Source organism: Anoplopoma fimbria, chromosome 20 (assembly GCF_027596085.1).
Source record: "Anoplopoma fimbria isolate UVic2021 breed Golden Eagle Sablefish chromosome 20, Afim_UVic_2022, whole genome shotgun sequence".
Classification (NCBI taxonomy): Eukaryota; Metazoa; Chordata; class Actinopteri; order Perciformes; family Anoplopomatidae; genus Anoplopoma; species Anoplopoma fimbria.
In genome coordinates, this window is record NC_072468.1 from 14,468,846 (window position 1) to 14,491,202 (window position 22,357).

The 22,357-nt window shown below is 40.6% G+C and overlaps 1 protein-coding gene across 2 annotated transcripts in view; it reads left to right on the forward strand.

The window, feature by feature from the left end:
• Nucleotides 1-8,480: 8,480 nt before the first annotated feature.
• The window catches only part of adcy3a (adenylate cyclase 3a), a 40,640-nt gene continuing 26,763 nt past the window's right edge, over nucleotides 8,481-22,357 (forward strand). Inside the window, exons 1-6 of one of the 2 annotated variants that reach the window (XM_054622446.1) lie at nucleotides 8,481-8,562; nucleotides 8,652-8,697; nucleotides 9,403-10,625; nucleotides 13,747-13,896; nucleotides 18,964-19,094; nucleotides 22,010-22,121. In XM_054622446.1, coding sequence (XP_054478421.1) covers nucleotides 9,951-10,625; nucleotides 13,747-13,896; nucleotides 18,964-19,094; nucleotides 22,010-22,121 — 1,068 coding nt within the window. In that variant the 5' untranslated portion in view covers nucleotides 8,481-8,562; nucleotides 8,652-8,697; nucleotides 9,403-9,950. Of the gene's footprint in view, nucleotides 8,698-9,402; nucleotides 10,626-13,746; nucleotides 13,897-18,963; nucleotides 19,095-22,009; nucleotides 22,122-22,357 lie in introns of both variants that reach the window. The other variant, XM_054622447.1, reaches the window with a different exon arrangement.

Sequence of the window (22,357 nt, forward strand, 5' to 3'; positions counted from 1 at the left end):
CATAGAAAACAGAACTATGGCCCCACAGTTCATAAGAACACAATAAACACACTAAAAAATAATCCTGTCAGTGGCACCAGTGGATGGCTGCTTCAGAAAATACATTGCACCTTCTGGTCCTTCTACCATCTCTGTCTGGAAGTACAGAGCCATTTACTGCTTCCACTTCTGATTCCATGGCCTGGCTGGTTTCAGTCACTGAGGAAGAAAAAACAATTGCAAAAATGATAACAATGGGTGTCCATGCAAAGCAGAGTAATAATAATTGGCTTAAGACACAATCTTTAGCCAAAATGAATAACAACAAAATCATAATTATTCCTAGTATGCTGATAGCATTGCTGCTACTGCTGCAATCTTACAACGTTGCCAAGCTCTTGTTGTTCTACTATTTACTTTGTACCTTTAATTGACACTTAAGAGCAATCCTAAATGTCCAGCCTGAGATCGAACTGGGTCCCAAACACCACGTGCAGCCTACCCCTGCCCTACAGTGTCAAAAATGTTAAGATAACGGTTTAACTGACTCAATTGGGCCTGTGTGGTTTTTCTGCAGTCCGCCCACACACATAGGGGCCCCAAAGGGCAAAACTGTAGTGGGCCTCCTGTATGCCAGCCCAGTAGGCTGCCCACATGGAACACAAATGGCAAAATTTATAACACCTATTATGTCAGTGCTTAATAACAATCAACATGAATGCATTTTAACGAGGGACCTCAATCTTTAATCTACAGATCAACACACTTTGTGTCTCTGCCCTGTCCTCCTCAACACTAATCCACACCTTAACCAACAGCACCTTCTAGTGGCAGGACGCCATAACAAGGCCACAACATCTTCATGTAAATGCAGTAAAATATAATGTGAACACACATCTCATTGTTTTAATAAATGGTGACTTTCTTTATTACATTACCATTTTCAATGCTGCACTATGCACACTTTACAGAATATGAATCAAATAGCCCTATTGAATATGACAGCATGCATATGTATTTCTTTTTGTTTTTTTAGTTGGTCCAGAACATAGTACTTAGTCCAGATGGGTGGGTTTCTCCGCCTGTTAACTTTGCTTTGTTCATTAAACCCTAGCTGAGCACGAGTCTCCGTTTGAGGATTCCCCAGTTCTCTGTCATCGTCCATCGTTGTGTTCAACTCTGGTAGTGTAGAGAGGTGTGATGAATTCCAAATCCTCTTTGTTCTCTTTTCTTGTCTTTCCATGGCTTCCTGACCTTACCCGATCAACAGGTTGGAAACGTATTTGTTGAGCACTGCTCTTCATACGTGTACTGTTTTTATTTGTTGTGTTTCTCTTTTACACTTTCTTTACAGCGTCCTCATTTACAGGAGCAGGAGCTTCATTCATGATTTGGAGTTTTGTTCTCATTGCCTTCCATGAAGTAGGTGTGATGGCCTACTCCAGGAGTTGAGTGAGTTGTCGCTCAGAAATCAATAAGAAAAGACCTTGTGAATGTCTTCAGGGGTCTACCCTGTACTGAAGCAGTCCTCAGACAGTCTTTCAAAACCCTATTGAACTTTTCACCCACTCCATTAGCAAAGGGGGAGTATGCAGATGATTCCAGGTGTCCAATTTCTCTTTGTTTTAGAAGGTCCTTGGAACTCAGCAGAGGTAAAATGAGTTCCATTGTCACTCACTTGGATTTTCCTCTCGTGAGAATATGGCTGTGAGGAGCTGAATGATTTTTGCAGCATTAAAGTGTGTAACAAAAACGACTCCTGGCCATATGCTGAAGTAATCCACAACTGAAAAACTGCAGTGTCTCGGTTAAGTTTTAAAAGGGTTGACAATGTCTATCGAGACCTTTTCTCATGCAGCAGCAGCTAATAGCACAGGAGTGGAGCATTGTGAGTCACAAATGACTTATAATTTTGTCTACATGTAGGTGTGGACAGTGAGACACACTCCCTTTAACTTTTATCTGGGTTTTTACACCACTTTTAACTATACGCTTTTAGACTGTGGTCGTTTTGAGCAATATTGTTAACTGGATGAAATATTATAGCCACCCGATGAATGGAATTTAAGTTATTGGAGAAACAAGCTGAGCGCTCACCACCAGGCTGCCGGAGCTACGTCTGTCCAGCGACAAGTTTGCTGAATTGAAGCAAAGAATTTCCACACTCTACAAAATCAATGAAGTGATTTTTTATTTCTGATAAGTTGACATTGTTCTGTGCTTGGTTGACAGGTTTTTAACTCATTTTAGTCATACATGATATGACAGTGATCTGGTGTCTCCCTGCAATGTTTCAATAAAGGGACTTCTCCCTCTCCCCCTCCTCTCCTCCTCCCTCTCCTCCACCCTCTCTTCCTCCCTCTCCTCATCCCTCTCACCTGTTTTCTCCTACTCCTCTCACCTGTTTTCTCCTATTACCACTTCTCTTCCCTCTCCTCTTCCTTATCCTCTTTCCTCCCCCCTCTCCTCCTCCTTTGCCTTATCCTCCTTCCTGAACCAACAACCCTCTCCTCTCCTCTCTCCTCCAACCTCTCTTCTTCATCTCCTGTTACCTCTCATCCACCCTCTCCTCTTATTTCTCCTCCACTCACTCCTTCTCCCTCTCCTCCACCATATCATCCTCCCTCTCCTCCTCCTCTCCTGGATCTCCTCCTCCTCTTCCTCCCTCTCATCCACCATTCTCTAAAAAGTCCTCCACATATGATTACCTTCTCAACTGTATTTAACAGCCCTCTCCTCAACCGAATCCTCAGCCCTCTCCTCACTTCTCCTTTCCCTCTCCTATTCCCTCTCTCCCTCCTCTCCCTCTTCTCTTCCCTCTCCTCTGCCTTCCTTCTCCTCCCTCATCCTCCCTCTCCTATTACTTCTGCTCTTCTAAAATTTGGAATCAATTGGTGCACGATTATGGGTTTCAACCCCCTCCATTATCATCCCCCCTTCTTTCTCACCCTCTATTCCCTGCCTTGATACTTGATAAAACCTTTGATCTGATGCACACTAAGGGCATTGCCACCATTAGCAATCTGTATGTGGATGGCACCTGAAGATCTGTTTCATATTTGATCATTCCTTAACCCATTTCTTTATATACCTGTTTGTAATTTCAATATTGTCCTTCAAGGGAAGAGGGTTAAATGTCAATTTTTCTTCTGACTTCTCCATCTTGTGATAGACTCCGGATTCAAGGGCATCATGCAATTTGCTCAATAGTGGGTCATTAGTAGGTCTGTAAATCCCTATACGTCTTTTCCCAACTTCACCTCACTGGGACCTCTGATGTCTACCCCTGTGCTTCTTTTGTTTGACGTCATTGTGTACCTCACCTCTTTTTTTATATACCTTGACCTCTATGTAGCATAATCTACTCATGTCTTATATTTAATCGTTTACTTTACTTCTATATCTGTGTGTGTTTATTTGTTTGACATAGTTGTTACTGTTAAAGTATTGTACTGTTTTTTTTTTCCTTTTTCAATTTTTATTTTAAATTTAAAGCACATTGAGTGTAGTGTAATAATAAAGCTGCCTTGCTTTGCCTTACTTGAATATGAGATGCATAATATTGCAAGTTTGCTCCTAATTACAGCAGCAAATGATTGGTCCAGTGTGTAGACCTTATGGTATTTAGCGAAAGAAACTTGGCCGAAATGTATGTTTTAATTAGTGTATAATCCTATGAAAATAACAACTGTTGTGTCTACATAGGGAATGGGTCCCCTTCCAAGGTGGCCGCCATGTTGCACTGCCATGTGCTATCATGGCGGTTAGAGAGAGGGAAACACTGTGATTGTTGTGACCAATGTTACACCAACAGCAGAAATGACAAAGTTCCAGCCGAATAATGATGCAATCTAAATTGACACAGTGAAGATCTAACGACAAATCTCTCAATACCGACATATAACGTTTTTTTGAAAGTTGTGGGTCTAACATAGCTCTCCTACGCCCTTGAAAGGGGTTGGGTGAGGGTAGGGATATTCAGTTGGTTGCAATCTGCAACTTTACCGCTAGATGCCACTAAATCTTACACACTGGTTGTTTAAAGAATTTGGCAGTATAGTGGGAAAAGTCAGATTTTAATAGCTTTAAGTATAGAATGATAAAATCACCCATCTGAGATAACCACATGGCTAGAACTTATGTAAAAATGTTACATAATAATACTGGATAGGTTGTCTGCTTTTACCCAAGGCGTTATCTTAATTTGCACCAGCATCAGTTTTGGCCCCCTGACCAATGATTCTCTAGACTGTTGGAAACAGGCTCCTATAACATTGTTTTAGTCTCGGAATCCACAAGCACATAATGAGGCAAGTGTATGTCTCTGTGTTTTAGTAATGTGACCTTGAAAGTCTGGGAAAACAACCAAACCGGGAGATGATGTTGATGAAGTCTTTCTGGTCGATGGGCTGCCTGATCTGCCTAATGGTCAGAGGTTCACAGCAGGGTTTCAGTGGAAAAATCAATACAGGCCTACTGGCGATGTGGTGTTATTGAAAGGAGCTGGTATTACATACAGAGTAATCAGTCTCAAAAATCTATTTTGCAAAACATTTTGGGCGATGAAGCTTTTTAGAAATTTGACAAAATAAAAATACAGAAATACAGAAAATACAGAATTGCCATCGTTTTCCATTTTGGCAATCACAAGCAACGACCAATGACAGTTCAGGAAGTAGTTACCATATACATCATTCAGAGCATTAATATAGCAAACACACTTATCCATAGTGAAGGTCGAATGTCTCAAAATGAATGTGTTAAACCTCCAGGACGGATGTGGCTCTCAAGGTGTCAAAGTGTGTTCAATCTGTGAGAAACTAAGTCAACGTTGACCTATTTTACCGTGGTTTAGCTTTATAACTTATCTAGCCTACTTAATAAAAGTTATATAGCAATCATACTCATATTACATTCCAAACGCACTTATTTTAACCTGAACCACAATCTTTTTCTAAGCCTAACCAAGTACTTTTGTTGCCTAAGCTTAATCAATGAGTCTTGTTGCATAGTTAAACTAAGTAAACCCATGTTTATTTTGAAAGGACACTATGCATGTAACAAGGTTGTCAATAATCACCCACAGCAAACATAACAGCAGCCGGAACAAAGTTACACTGCATCTAGTCTGACTGTAAGACACGACACCAACATGTCACATTGCAACACACGGCTCAAGAAGCTGAGACATGTAAGTGAACATATGATATTCATATATGATGAGAGAATACATTCTGATAATTTTTCTATTTGCTCCCAAGTCTGTTTCACACCACCAGGGTCTTATTCTGTCATCGAGGCCTGAAAGAATAATAAGCCTAAAATATTGTCATACACACGATCAGAATACATCTGCAGCATATTAATTTAACAGAATACACACATGTAATTATAGTAAGATCTATCGTCTCTTTATGAAGCAGTGATATTATAAATCTGTTCATATAAACACATTCCCTCAGTCAGTGATTTATTTACATCTGTCCTTCCTGCATGTGTCTGTTTGAACTGTGTTGCTTTTAGTCTGGATTATTCAATTCAATTCAATATATTTTGTATAGCCCAAAATCACAAATTACAAATTTGCCTCAGAGGGCTTTACAATCTGTACACATGCAACATCCTCTGTCCCGGGACCCTCACATCGGCACAGGAAAAACTCCCCTAAAAAAACCTTTAACAGGGAGAAAAAAGGAAGAAACCTATGGGAGAGCGACAGAGGAGGGATCCTTCTCCCAGGATGGACAGAATGCAATAGATGTCATGTGTACAGAATGAACAACATAACAGAGTTACAACACATTCAATGTATATGACATAAATGATTCATATAATCACAGTAGTAAGCAGAGTAGCGAAGGGGAAAAAAATAAGACTACTTATAAAAGCAGCAATGACTATAGTAGAATTATAATAATGATATAGGGAATAGTATTAGTAATGTGACTAATAATAATAATCGAAGTAGCACTGGGTGTCAGCCGGGTCACCGCCAGATTCGTGGAAACCTGCGATTATGACTTTAACTTCTTCATAATAGTGTAATAGTAATATACTATCCTCATAGCGTACTTTGATTGGCCAGTAGGCGGTACTTTTATACAAGTTGATCTCTTGTCTTGAAACATAAGCTGCTCAAGATCAGGTTAGGTGACTTGCTTAAGTTACTAAGGAAATATATCCCAGTAAGAAGTGAACCTTGGTCGTGGAACTGAAAACCCTGCAGATACCTCGCTAATACCTGCTTCGTGTTACAAGCATCAGGTAGTTTTCCATCCCGACCTTTTCCTATTCCACCCGGACCTTGTCTTATTCACCCAGACCTGGTCCTATTCTACTCAGACCTGGTCCATTTCCATCCAGACCTGGTCCTATTCCATCCAGACCTGGTCTGATTGAAGATGGAAATACTGTGAGCAGTAAGGGCTAACAAAATCCCTCTGAGTGTGTACAATTTCCTGTTCTTTGTTTTAAGATGTTTTAAAAATGTTTTATGTTTTATGAATCACTGAAAATGTATTTAGAGCAGGCCATTTAAAAAAATCAGTCCACTCATATATCTTGTTACAAATTACATTTGTTTTGTTGAGCCCTGTCAAATAACAATCAAACACACTCAAAAGTAATTGTATTTCAGATACAAGCAATACTGCCTATGTCTCTAATTATAATCCTTTAACATAAGTATTGTCACTAGGCAACCATTTTGAATTTACCAGATTTCAGGATCTTCTTTTTAGGAAACTATTTTATGTTTCAAAGAGGATACCAAACCTACAAGTAAACTAGCTTTAGTGTGTGTGTGTGTGTGTGTGTGTGTGTGTGTGTGTGTGTGTGTGTGTGTGTGTGTGTGTGTGTGTATGTGTGTGTGCATTCAGCGTCAAATTGTATAGTGCTTTGCAGTAATGATTTTGGTATGAAAATTTTGGTGGGGCCCCACGATATTTATGCAAGAAAATGTGATCATGCAATCCAAACATACCATAGGTATGTCATATTGAAACATACTCTCACAACCAAGCGTGTGAGTGAGAGAGGAGAGACACTGCGACTGCAGTGAACAATGTTACACCAACAGCAGAGATGACAAAATTCCAGCCAAATAATGATGCAATCTAAAATCACACAATGAAGTACAATAGCAGTCCCTCTTTAGCTAGCTAGAATGATGTGCACACACTTGCTTCTGGGGGATCTGGCCATCAGACCCCACTCACAATCTAAAAGTTCACAATGAACGCGTGCATATATGCACATATGGTTGGTTGGTCCAGAGCTACAAGTACAGTAAGGCCAGGTCTGCCGTGCCCCTACCAAGCGGAAACGGGAGAGCAGCATCAGGCACCAAGACAAAGTTATACACACTTCAAAGCAATATGTTTCTAGGGAAGACATTTCATTCAGAATATGAGGAAAATGTGATTTTATGACATTTTATGAAGTACACAAAGTTGAGTTTGCCATTATTGTGTCTGAAATGGAGAAACATCTATTGTACTCTGTTGTACACTTCTTGTGTACAACAGCGCCCTCTGTTGGGCCGTTCCCCACGGCCCCAAATGCAAAAACACTTGCTTTTCTTTGTTAAAATATATGTAGCCAATACTACTGCTAATAATAATGTTATTAGGACCTAATTATGACTTAATAGAATAAAATAAAACATCAAATATCAGATATTTCTCTAATTGTATTCACTCATAGTAAACGAAATAATACAGAAAATACTTTTCCTGGGACACCTGTTGAATCCCCACAATATCTGGAAAGGTGAATTTCAATTAAACATTTTCCCCCTGAAACATCTTCCATCAGTTTGTTCATGAGCAAGGCCCCAAACCGTCACCGAGCAGCAGAGCAGCTCCAATGGCTTTAGCACTAGCAGAGAAAATGCTATGTTTAGTCCTCAGATTCACACTGAAGGCCGAGCATCCTGCTCACCAAACGCTTCTCGTTCCTTAGCCTCACTTCCAGGAAGATAGGGGGAAGGGGGAAAGGGGGAGGGGGATTGAGGGCTTTAATGGTTTATGGGTTAAGGGGCGTGGATGCTGGGGGACAACTGTGGACATTAGAGTTGGCCCCATCAGGTTAGCCAGAAAACGGTGGAGAAGCCTCGATACAAAAGCTTTTTCGATATTTACCTTCAAAATAAAAGCATGATAGATAAATATCAACATACATTTATGAAAATGGACCCTCACAAGAAATGATGCGAAGTTCTTCCAAGCTGTCTGCTGAAGCTCGATTGGTGTTTGATACTTTGAATTTCCACATTATCATTGTTTTTAATAGAGGGTATTAATAAAGCCTTCAAATCTCATGAAGCCCACTGAATGGTGGCAAACATGCAGAGAAGACATAAAAAAAACAATCTTATCTCAAGGTCCACTACTCCAGCTTTAATCATATCACATCACTGAATGGAGTTCACTCAGGTGATGACAAGTGGGGAAAGGAAATTAAGGGTGTATTTTGAAAACGACCGGAAATATTGGTTACATGCGTGTAGCAGAGCATCTTAGTGTAGCTTGATGGTGAACTGTTGCTTTTGCGGAAAACACCCAAGACCGAAGCGGGCTTAGTGTACGTATAGTGGTGTATATCCAGGATAAGCTTTTTCTGATGTCATCCAGGCTGAGGTTTTAGACACGCTGCTGTGTTTCTGTCCACAGGGGACAACGGTCGCACTGAGAGACACGGAGTCGGGCTCCACGCACGGTAAGCCGACGCATCCGCGTACATCAAGTCAGGATTTTCACAGCATCTGGAAGAACGGGGACACATTTTCAGCTTACTGCACAGCAGGTTAATGGACAGGACACACAGGACGTGGTAAACGGACAGGGAGAGCAGACGTGAAAATCAGAATCAGATTAGTATGAGTGAAATATATGACGTGGAGCTCAGGGAAGCTAGCCACCGTTTAAACGGGCGTGTTGGATGACTAACGTCAAGTCAGGGACATTGTCTTCTGTATCACCTGAGACCGCTCAGACTATTCACTGTTGACACTGTGGTTAAGCTGACTGTGTGTCCTCAGAGACACAGAGCGTAGTGTGTCTGACAGTCCGCGACATGTAGCTCGGTAGGCCCGCAGCAGAGAGATGCTCCCTGACGACAACATCTGCCGATTTAACCAGTTATTTCATATCAGGCATACTTCTAGAAAGAAGACGCCTCTAATGTTCAGCGTGAATTGTTTATTCTCTGCCAGCTGCCAGTCACCTGCAAGGGATAGAAAACGTGCAGTAAAGCGCTAGATTTTTATCATGGATGTAGGCGTGATTGTCTCCGCAGAGGAGACAACGGCCAGTAGCTGCCATGTGCAGGAACTGGGGACCTTACTGTCCCTACCCTGATCATCAGGTTCTGTTCAGTGCCACCAATGCCTCTGTGTGTCCTCATGTGTCCCTCTCCATTCAGGCCATATGACGGGGGACTATGGGAGGCCAAGATGCAAAAAGCTGTCCAATCCAGAGGACTGATGGAAATGGAGGGAGTCATACAAACACCAGCTTATTTGATCCAACGTTAATGAATTCAACAACTCTGACATGGAGCACAGCTGTGGAGTCCAAAGGTGGAGAGCAGCTGGTGAGACGGTCCGATGTGTAAAGCTGAAAGAGTAAACGAGGAGCACATTTTCAGATCACACTGCTGAGAAAGAGTAGGCGTGTTTGATCTGAGCATACGACACAGGACTAACTGAGTCAGATGACAGCATTGGACGCAGCTATGTAAGAATACATCTCTCCAGTGTGCAGGTCCTGACAATCAACACACTTCTGTGATCCATGCCACGGATGTGGGCTCTCAGTGGAAAAAGGTGCTTACTCAGCAGAAGAGAAAGGAGCAGATGATGTACACCTGAGAGTTCTCTTAGCGTTGGGTCTACTCCTGTAGGACAACAAACTTTTTGCTATTTTTTATTCTAAGGAGAAGGCAGGAAGCAGAAGCCCTGAGGGTTTAACATGCCTCGGAACCGAGCCTTCTCCGAGCCAGAGTACTCTGCGGAGTACTCGGCGGACTGCTCGGTCACTCTGCCCTCTGACCCAGGGCAGGCGGTCGGGCGAACACACGAGGTCACGGTTCGGAGCTCCGGATGCTGCCTCTGCCTGCCGCGGTTCATGCGCCTCACCTTTGCACCGGAGTCTCTAGAAAACCTCTACCAGACCTACTTCAGGCGGCAGAGACACGAAACCCTGCTGGTGCTGGTCGTGTTCGCGGCCCTCTTCGACAGCTACATCATCGTCATGTGTGCCGTGGTCTACACCACTGACAAGCTGGCTTCTGTTTTAGTGGCATCAGTGGGACTGGCAGCAGACATTGCCCTCTACCTGCTGTGCCGCTTCGGGCTGCTGCCGGACCGCGTCTCGAGACGGGTGGTGCCCTACGCCCTGTGGGTGCTCATAGCAGCTCAGATATTCTGCTACCTGGGTCTGAACTATGCTCGCTTCCACCAGGCCAGTGACACTGTGGGCTGGCAGGCTTTCTTCAGCTTTTCCTTTTTCCTGACTCTGCCTTTGAGGCTGACACCCATCGTGCTCATCACTACTGTATCCTGCGGGGTCCACACCCTGGTTCTGGGTGTCACTATCGCCCAGCAGCAGCAGGAGGACATCCAGGGGACAGCACTTAGCAGACAGGTAAGATACTGAAGGGGTTGGTGTATATGGTTGTCCTGAAATACATTTACCCGTGTGTTACAGACTTTGACAGAAGTCTTTGAGATTTTGAACAAAAAAGTTGGTTCATAGATGCAGAAGGCCAATAGCTGCTGGTTCACACACTAACTAGGGGGTTGTTATTGCACGTAGGATACCTGAGTTTGAGGTTTGATACCTAGCTCTAGGCATACCAAGATAGTTTTGTGTTCTAACTAGTTTTAGGCTTTTAGCCTTTACTTGATGTTTTTATCGCAAAGGCAGACAAGAAAGTTGATGAGAAAACAAGGGAAATGACACGCAACGAAGGTCCCCAGCTGGAATTGAACTGGATACATTCAATGTAGGTCGTATGTATGTGTCTGAGATCACTAGGTGAAAGAGATGCACACAAATAGTTCTAAAGAGATTTTCTCATGAAAATGAGAAAATTCCTTCTGTTTCTCTTTTTTCTGCTTAAAAGTATTTTGCTTGTAATTTAGCAAGAGGCAGAGCAGACAGTGTCATGTGAAAGTCCACCTTTTGCCTTGCTGCACAAACATCATGTGTGCAGTTACAAATGAACAACAAACCACTCTGATGCACAAATATAACATGCACAATAAGAGTTGTGGGCTTTTTGAACATTCAAAGGTCAAATCCTCATAGACCTTTTATGTATTGCAGTATTTCATTATTTCTTCGGCTCATTGATCACAACAGAATGTCAGTGTGAAACTTCTACAGCAGGCAAATGAAGGCAGTTTTGGCAATTTGCCAATGGCCCCGGTTTCATCTCAACGTCTTACCACAGACAGACAGACAGACGTGTGTGTGTGTGTGTGTATATATATATATAATTAAAATGATTTTGTATAGCCCAAAATCACATCCTCTGTCCTTAGACAGAAATGATTCATATTATGAATATATATATATATATATATATATATATATATATAAATATATATATATATATATATATATACATATACATACATATATATGTATATATATATATATAGATATATGTGTATATATATGTGTATATATATATATATGTGTGTATATGTGTGTGTGTGTATATATATATGTATATGTATATGTGTATACATATATTATTATCTCAGTAAATATATTTCTAAAGGTGCTATTGACATGAAATGTTCACCAGATGTAGGTAACAACCCAAGTAATCCATACATACAAAGAAAACAAGACAAATAAGTTCAGAAATTAAGTTATGTGTAATAAAAATGGAATGACACAGGGAAAAAGTATTGAACACGCTTACTGAAATTGATTTAATACTTCGTACAAAAGCCTTTGTTGGTAATGACAGCTTCAAGACCTGTATGGAGAAACTAGTCGCATGCATTGCTCAGGTATGATTTTGGCCCATTCTTCCACACAAACAGTCTTCAAATCTTGAAGTTTCCGTAGGCCTCTTCTATGAACTCTGATCTTTAGTTCTTTCCATAGATTTTCTATTGGATTCAAGTCAGGTTATTGGCTGGGCCATTCTAGCAGCTTTATTTACTTTCTCTGAAACCAATTGAGAGTTTCCTTGGCTGTGTGTTTGGGATCATTGTCTTGCTGAAATGTCCACCCTCGTTTCATCTTCATCATCCTGGTAGATGGCAGCAGATTTTTATCAAGAATGTCTCGGTACATTTTTCCATTCATCCTTCCTTCAATTATATGAAGTTTGCCAGTGCCGTATGCTGAAAAACAGCCCCACACCATGATGTTCCCAACTCCAAACTTCACTGTTGGTATGGTGTTTTTGGGGTGATTGGCAGTGCCATTTGAACTCCAAACATGGTGTGTATTATGGCATCCAAAGAGTTAAATTTTGGTCTCATCTGACCAGACTATATTCTCCCAGTATTTCACAGGCTTGTCTAAATGTTGTGCAGCAAACTTTAAACGAGGTTCGACATGCTTTTTCTTCAGCAATGGAGTCTTGGGTGGTGAGTGTATAAAGGCCACGGCGGTTGAGTGCATTACTTATTGTTTTCTTTGAAACAATTGTACCTGCTAATTCCAGGTTTTTATAGCTCTCCACAAGTGGTCCTTGGCTCTTTGACAACTCTTCTGATAATTATTTTCACTCCTCTGTCAGAAGTCTTGCGAAGAGCACCTGGTCGTGGCCGGTTTATGGTGAAATGATGTTCTTTCCACTTCCGGATAATGGCCCCAACAGTGTTCACTGGAACATTCAGAAGTTTAGAAATCCTTCTGTAACCAATGCCATCAGTATGTTTTTCAACAATAAGGTTGCAAAGGTCTTGGGAGAGCTCTTTGCTTTTACCCATCATGAGATGTTTCATGTGTGACACCTTGGTAATGAGACACCTTTTTATAGGCCATCAGTTGGGAATGAACCAGCTGATATTAATTTGCACTGACAAGGGGCAGGATTGCTTTCTAATTACTGATAGATTTCAGCTGGTGTCTTGGCTTTCCATGCCTTTTTGCACCTCCCTTTCTTCATGTGTTTAATACTTTTTCCCTGTGTCATTCCATTTTATTACACATTACTTAATTTCTGAACTTATTTGTTTGGTTTTCTTTGTATGTATGGATTACTTGGGTTGTTACCGACATCTGGTGAAAATTTCATGTCCATAGCACCTTTAGAAATATATTTACTGAGAAAAATGGTGACGTGTTCAATACTTATTTTACCCGCTATATATGTATGTATGTATGTATGTATGTATGTATGTATGTATGTATGTATATATGTATATATGTATATGTATGTGTGTATGTATGTATGTATTTATATATGTGTATGTATATATATGTATACATGTGTGTATACATATAAATGTGTGTATATGTATGTGTATATATATGTATATGTTTATATGTATGTGTGTGTGTGTATATATTTATGTATATGTACATATGTATGTATGAACGTATGTATGTATGTATGTATGTATGTATGTATGTATGTGTATATATATATATATATATATATATATATATATATATATATCAAGTTATGTGTATGTATATGACCTGCTTTAGAATTTTCTGCCATATTAAGCCCTTAATGTGCATGTGTGAATTCAACATTGAGCCCTAACTGTTGCATTCTCTTCCTTTCAAGCTGCTTGCCAACGTAGTGATCTATGTTTGTGCCATCACCGTGGGCGTCATGTCGTACTACATGGCTGACCGTAAACACCGAAAGGCCTTTTTGGAGGCCAGACAGTCACTGGAGGTCAAACTCAACCTGGAGGAGCAGAGCCAGCAACAGGTCAGATGACAAACAGTACAACATTCTGCTGTTAATACGTGAGTTTTACTTTGGGCCCACAATCCGAACAGAAGATCCATATCAGTGTCCAGTTCAGCCCAAGAAAACTAATTCCTGTACATGTGGCAGACATGATAAAATTGGCCTGAAAAGCAAGCAGTGGAATGAGTTTTGATTGGGACTTTTCAGATATGGGTTTTTTATGAGTTATGATGACAGCAGTCATCATGTAAACAAACTTACAATTCAATTCAATTTATTTTGCATAGCCCAAATTCACGAATTACAAATTTGCCTCAGAGGGCTTTACAATCTGTACACATGCGTGTATGAACCCTCACCCTCACACATGCGTGTCCATGAACCCTCACATTGACCAGGAAAAAATGCAATAGATGTCATGTGTACAGAATTAACAACATAACAGAGTTAGAAAACATTCAGTGTATATGAAATAAATGATTAATTAATTTTAATACTCTTAAAATAAGAGGAGTAAGCAGAATAATGAAGGAAAGACAAATAAAGACTACTAATAATAACAGAAGGAATGAATATCGTAGAATTATATTAATGATAACTGCAGTAATGGTATAGTAACTAATAATGTAACTGATAATAATAACTGTAGCAGTGGGTGTCTGAAGGGCCACGGCAGGAGGCAGACCACGGTCCAGATATAACCACGATTCATGGAAACCTGAGAGGAGAGAAGGCACAAAGATTCTGGAGAAGAAGCAAAGTCAGTAATGTGCAGTAATGGGAAATTAATTCATGAAGGAGAGAGAGAATATGAGAGAGGTGCTCAGTGTATCCTAGGTAGTCCCCCGGCAGTCGAGGCCTATAGCAGCATATCTAGGGGCTGAACCAAGGCAAACCTGAGCCAGCCCTAACTATAAACGTTATCAAAAAGGAAGGTCTTAAGCCTACACTTAAGTGGTGAGTGAGTCTGCCCCCCGGACTGGAACTGGAAGCTGGTTCCACAGAAAAGGAGCCCTCTGGCTCCCATCCTACTTTGTGATACTCTAGGAACCACAAGTAACCCTGCATTGAGGGAGCACAGCTCTCTAGTTGGGGAAATATGGAACTATAAGTTCCTTTAGATAAGACGGTACCTGGCCAGTTAGAGCTTTGTAGGTGAGGAGAAGGATTTTAAATTATATTATTGATTTAACAGGGAGCCAGTGCAGTAAAGCTAACTTGAATTTTATTGTCATTGTTTTGAGCTAACATCAGGACATTATTCAAATGCAAAAGTCAAGTGGGTTTTCAAATGTTCAGGTTTGTTTTGCACATTGTCTGAGTATGAGGAACTGAAACATCTTGTCACATTAAGTCTTTCTATAATTATGAACCTGGCAATACACAGACTGTTTATGTCAATGGAGTTATCATTTCCATTTATTTATGACAGTAATGATGAGTTTTGAGTAGTATTTGAACTATATTTGTGATAAATCCTACGTACAAATTTCAAATAAATTCAAATTTAATTTCCACAATAAAAAGAACACATGTTATAAAGACCATTTCAAAGTTTTTGCTATGCATATTTCACATTTCACATAGCTAGATTAGCACCGCCCCTTCTGTTCTTTGTGATAATCTAGGCTAAACCTACCTCTGTACAGAGACAGAAAATGAATCATTCTCATCTGATGGATAACAAGTAGAGTTTGGTTAAAATCTGGTTTTGCAGGTACAGTGTACAAGCTTAAACTGGTTTGATTGAATAAAATAAACGGTTTAACTGCAGTTGTCATTATGACCCTTTCTGGCAATTTGAAAAGTAGCCTGCATCAAACTGTGCCGACGGCTTCACAGCAATAAATCCAACTTTTATTGCATTAGTACTGCAAGTGGCTCTTCATATTTGGGCTGCACGATATTGAAAAAACAATAACATCGCTCTATTTGTTTCTTTAAAGAATAAAAGGAATACATTCCCTTCAATATACAGGCTACATTTTAAATTTTAATGCATCAATCTGGTGCACTTTTAGGAAAACATTAAGAGGCTAGAAAAGCAATGTTGCGCTCTTAAACAATGCTCGTAAACAATTCAATCATTTAGTCATTGGTTGTGTCAATATGAATAGTGATGACACAGCAGAAAGTCTCTGTATCTCCTTACAGACTGCAGCAGATTGAGCAGCTTCTGTCTGGATGGTTCAGTATGCTTTCTATTGTGCCTCTGTAAAAATGATTAAGAACCTGGCACAGGAATTTTGCCTTCCTTATGAAAAACAGCTGTTTATGAGCTTTCTTCACCAGGATGGAGATGTGTAAGGACCATGTCAGGTTGTTTGTGATGCTGACTCCTAAGAACCTAAAGCTGTTAACTTGTTCCACCTGACCACCATTTGCATTTAGACAGGGGTGTGTGTTCACGCCTCCTTTATTCTAAAATCAACAATCAGCTCCTTGGTGTAACTGACGTTGAGCAGTAAATTATTCTTTTAGCACCATTCTGCAAGATTGTTAATGCATGTGATGTTCTCCTCAATTAAGGTCAGGTGAAAGTACGCCATTTTAGGCACTCTATAGGTATGGAACTTTTGGAAACTCCTCTTAGAGGATTCAACCCATCTATCTGATATCTGGTCAGCAGAATCTCAAGATTCCATTGGGTTTTCATAGAATGGTGTTGCGTTGGGGAGGCAGGCTTTTTGGTAAATGGTTTGTTTTGAGTGAATCCTGAAAAATATTGGACTGATTATTGGTGTTAACATTCATGGTCTAAATGGAAATTGTAATCAGTTTATTGATCCCCTGACCATCTAGCGGCATCATCATTCTTTGGTTTATGAACAGATACCTGCATAACTACATACACACTGCCGGCCTACCTTATATATATTATTTGAAATGGGCCATTCTGCATAATGAGTATACTTTTACTTTTGGTACTTTAAGTATATTTTGATGCAATATTTTTAAGTAACATTTTGAATGTTGTTTTTTTAACTGGTAAATTAGCATTTTTTTTTCACTGTGCTCTATTAATAATTTGATCATAATCATATTGTTTGTGGGGTGACTGTGACTCAGTGTTAGAGCGGATCGTCCCGTTTGATCCCCGTCTCAGCTAGTCGATGTTGATGTGTCGTTGAATGATTAGATGGGCAGGCGACACCTTGTATGGTAGCCCCTATCATCAGTGTATGAATGGGTGAATGATGACATGTAGTGTTAAAGCTCTTTGAGCTCTCAGAAGACTAGAAAGGCGCTATACAAGTACAGTCCATTTACTATTATAAATATGAAAGGGGAGCTCTTGTTTCAAGACAGTTCTGATGGACAGCAGACTGTGGGTAATTAATAGGAAACACTGTCATGGCCTAGCAAGCAACATGCACTATGTGATGTCTGTTCTTTCAAGTGTGAGTGTGTATTTCTGTTGTTTGAACTGTTACTGTGTCAGCAGTCCACTCCCCTCCTTTCCTCACATCTGTGGCCACTGGACATGATGGTTTTCACCACAGAGAGCGAGGGAACAAGTGAAAAGAAAGAATGATCAAGGAGGAGAACTCAGGAGAGAGTGAAGGTGTGAGGAGTCATAAGAGATGGAAAAAAGACAACAAGAGGGCTAATAAAACCATGAGTGGAAGAAACTCCCTGAATACTAATGGGGAAGCATGGACTGCTGGGAGACAACGGCTGCTATCCAATAAAGGAGCATCCGGTCTCTGCTGGTTACCATGGTAACCAGCCTCCTTAGATGTTGTCAGCTGTACCCGCTCAGACATTAATGTCTATTCACAGGTCAAGTTTGTGTGTGTGTACTGGAGTTTTTTTCTGTCCAAATTGCTCCCGCAGGCTGTGTATGAATGGTTATGAATGATTAGTTAGTCCTGGTGGGCAGGTGGCACCTGTCATCAGTGTATGAATGGGTGTGAATGGGTGATTGATGACATGTAGTGTTAAAATGCTTTGAGTGTTCTAAAATTTGTGAAATTCTGTCTAGGACAAATTTGTAATTATTTGTGCCTTGTTGTTCATTCGGTAAAAGTAATTAAGTTATTTCTTTCTTTGTGTAAAAACATTTTCAATTTGTCTCGCCCTGGCACAGCAGATAAATCTGCAGAGATGATAAAACAATACAAGCAACACCCATAATCTGCCTCGCATTGAATAGGATTACCTGAAGAGAGGTGTAAATGTGTGTACACATTTGAATAGAGGGCAAGCTGGACACGTGTGGACAAGTGTCTTCAATTCCAGATAATGATATAATATAATAGCAGCCCTATGTTTTCTTTTTTTTAACTTTGGTTTACTTTGCAAGCGCAAACTATTTCACAGTGTCCGTTTCAACTAGGGCTGTAGACCTACTGAAGAGCTCCGTTCATAAAGTTGACATTTTAATTATTATTATTCATAATTTATTGCCTTCAATAGTCCACCCCTCCCTCTAATTGTCACATTCTCGGTCAAAGAAACACGCGCAGCGAGCGACATGGTGCTCAGATTTCAGTCCAAAAGTCAAAATATATTGAAATGAGATCAATATTACATTCCCAAAATTAACAATATATTCCATCCATCCATCTTCCGTAACCGCTTATCCAGTTAAGGGTCGCGGGGGTGCTGGAGCCGATCCCAGCTGTCAATGGGCGAAGGCAGGGTACACCCTGGACAGGTCGCCAGTCTGTCACAGGGCAGACATATAGAGACAGACAACCACTCATGCTCACATTCACACCTACGGGCAATTTCAGAGTCATCAATTATATATATAACAATATATTTATCTCCCATAATCACATATGTTTCCCTGCTTCCTGTCTTATTCTAGGCCAACTGCATCCTGACTCCAGCTCTCAACTTAACACACACATGACATTTATATTCATCTAAACATCTTATTCTCTGTTTTTCCCCAAATGTTAATCTGTTCTTCTGTTTACTGTGGTCAGCCAGCATACAGTTAAATAAATCTTAATGAATCAAACTCATGCCAGTGATATTAACAGGGCATGTACGAATTTGATGGAGGTATGGTCCCTGTTTCTTTTCAGTTGGTGTGTGTGATGTCCTCTGTGTGTCTGTCTCTGTCCTCTACAGGAACGCCTGCTGCTCTCCATCCTTCCAAAGCACATAGCTGATGAGATGCTTCAGGACATGAAGAAGGAGCCTAGTCAGAAAGAGATGCAGCAGTTCAATACAATGTACATGTACAGACACGAAAACGTCAGGTAACTTGGTTCCTCTGTAGGCTTTGACCATGACAGCTCTTAGCTGAATGTTCATATGTGACATAAGTGTTGTCTTGTAATTTCTTTGACTGCATGTTCAATTCAGTTTATTTTGTATAGCCCAGAATCACAAATTACAAATTTGCCTCAGAGGGCTTTACAATCTGTGCACATGCGACATCCTCTGTCCTTCCCTCACATCGGCACAGGAAAAACTCCCCTAAAAAACCCCTTTAACAGGGAGAAAAAAGGAAGAAACCTATGGGAGAACGACAGAGGAGGGATCCTTCTCCCAGGATGGACAGAATGCAATAGATGTCATGTGTACAGAATGAGCAGCATAACAGAGATACAACACATTCAATGTATATGACATAAATGATTCATATAATAAGACTACTTATAATAACAGCAGCAATTATTACAGTAGAATTATAGCCATGAAAATAGGGATAGTAATGTGACTAATAATAATAATCGAAGTAGCAGTGGGTGTCAGTCGGCTCACAGCAGGAGGCACGACTACGGTCCAGGTACCACAACGATTCATGGAAACCTGCAGAACGAGAAAGCAAAAGGGCTTCAGGGTGGAAGTAAAGCTAAAATGCTTAATGGTACAGGTAATAGTAATAGTAATGTGACTAGTAATAATAATGGTGGTAGCAGTCGGTGTCAGCAGGGCCGTAGCAGGATGCACGTCCACGGTCCAGGTACAGCCACGATTTATAGAAGCCTGCGAAGCGAGAAAGCACAAAGACTCCAGGGTACAAGCAAGTCAATAAGCGTAATAGTACAGGCAATAATAATAGTAATGTGACTAATAATGATAGTGGTAGTAGTAGTGGGTGTCAGCAGGGCCTCAGTAGGTGGCACGATGACAGTCCAAATATAACCCCGATTCCTGGGAACCTGCGAGGCGAGAAAGCACAAGAACTCCGGGGAAGAAGCAAAATCAGTAATGTGCATAAATAGGAGATTAATACATAAAGAAGGAGGGAGAGAATGAGCAGCATTAAGCGTCTCACAGTGGTTTCTAGCTATCTACATGGATCCCTGAGTGGGTTCACGAACAAAGTCACACACAAGCCATTCATTTTAAGCAAACACACATTTATTTTCTGATTTGTTCAAACTGACACACTGTTGAAAAGTAACTTTGATTGTCATCATACTTATGACACATAACAACACAAAAAACGATTTCTAACCAATTATATAGCGGCCTTTTACAAACAGACAGCCCACTTCCCAAGACAATCACAGCAGGGTGGGTTGAGTTAGTTGAACCGAACACAGTACATTGTACTGGTATCAGAAGTCAGATAGTTGGATGGGAGAGAAGAGGAAACCGGTTTGTGTCAACAGTCACTACAAGCTTAAACATGGCAAAGAAACAATGACAAAGAAACAAGCTGTTGTGGATAAACAAGATAAGAAGAGGTTAGTGTGCAGATAGAAGTTCACAACGGTTCAAATCTGTCTCAAACAATAGCCAGGTGCCCACATAAACACTGAGACAGCTTTCGGTTGCTGTAATCAGTCCCCCTTGTTATACTGGAGAGTTCTTCTTAATTCGTGTTCAATGTAAGTGATGGGGGTCAAAATGATGTGCTAAAAGCTAATATGAGGCTTCATTCTTCTGTCTTAGACAAATGACGCGGCTATATTTATTTATTTCCAGTATTAAATCCCCTCTTTGTGATTCTAGAGACAGTGTTTCCCTGTTAAGTTGCAATAGAAGTATGGCATAAAAGCTGAAAAAGTTGTACTATTAACTCTTATGTAGATAACTTTGTAATGTATTTCTACACAGAGAGAGGATGGTGGATTTTGTCCCCTTTACATTGAAGTAGCTTTAGGAAGGAATCTTCAATGTCCAGTACGAACAGGAAGGCTCTCTGTTGATATGGGCTCCTGACTGTTTTCATACAGACCCTGTCTTGTGACCCTGTTCTTTTAAATCGGGTTTGGACACAAAAAGATGAGTCAGTTCCAAAACAGGAACAGAATTGTGATGTATGTAAACCTGTGCTAACAAAGACATTGACTAAGTCTGTAACTTGAAGCCTCACCATCCAGTGAAGCATGAATGCAAGCGCTTACAGTGTCAAACGCCAGCGACTAGACGGATCCCCTGGAATAATATGCGAGGCCTGCTTTAATAACCCATCACAGAAGTCAGACTTTGTGCTGATACACACAGAATGACGATATGCTCCTGGCTGCTCCATTTCCATTTAGTTTGTTTAAATACATTCTCTGTGGCTCATTTTCAGGTTCTGAATCTTCTGAGTGATTAAGTGCAAGCAATTCTTTAAACTCCACAGAAATGATGAGCTAATTTATTATCAATACTGAATGATATGAGAAAAAACATCAATTACGTGATGGTGGTTGGTTCTTTTCACACCTACTGAAAAAGCGAGTGGGTGTGGTTTCCATCATATTTCAATTTGGCTCACTGAACAGCAAATGCAATAGTATGACTGAACCAACAGCATCACAATCAACTGAGACTAAAACCCATATCTGACAAGACTTGTTGTAGCCTATTCAAAGCTTGTCTCCATCAACACTGTAACCTGTACAAAGATAAAACGTTTATCACAACATCTCCAGTGCCCGCTGCTGATAAAGAGCCAACATCTCACCTGCTGCCTCCTGTCCCACTTCTGTTTCAGTGGGGTTCCCCATCCTGACTACTAATTAATAAGCGTTGTGCCGGCATAGGCGAGTCAGTCATCATCACTTCTCATCAGTTATCACTGCCTAAAGGGAAAGGCTGGACATAGATTTATAAAAATGTGACTAGTTGAAAGAGTGAAATGTGTATGGATGATTTTGTTTCTGTGACTGTAGCAGCATGACATTAGTACTAATGGGCCATCTTGTAACTGTGTCCCGTTGTGGGGCAGTATTTTGTTTGCAGACATCGTGGGCTTCACACAGCTGTCCTCGTCCTGCAGCGCTCAGGAGCTGGTCAAACTGCTCAATGAGCTCTTCGCTCGCTTTGACAAACTGGCTGCAGTGAGTTTTACACCGTTGCATAACATTCTGAGTGTTTTACAGTCATTTACACATACAATGCGCTCTATTTCCCACATTTACAATCTGTTTCAGACATATTTTCTCATATACTGTATGTTACCATTCCTCCCATCATTTACATGTTATATCTCATTTCTTTAATCTAGAGAAAGTGTATGAAGTAAATATTAAGTATCATAAGTTAACTTTGAATGGCATTTGTAAGCCCTGGATTT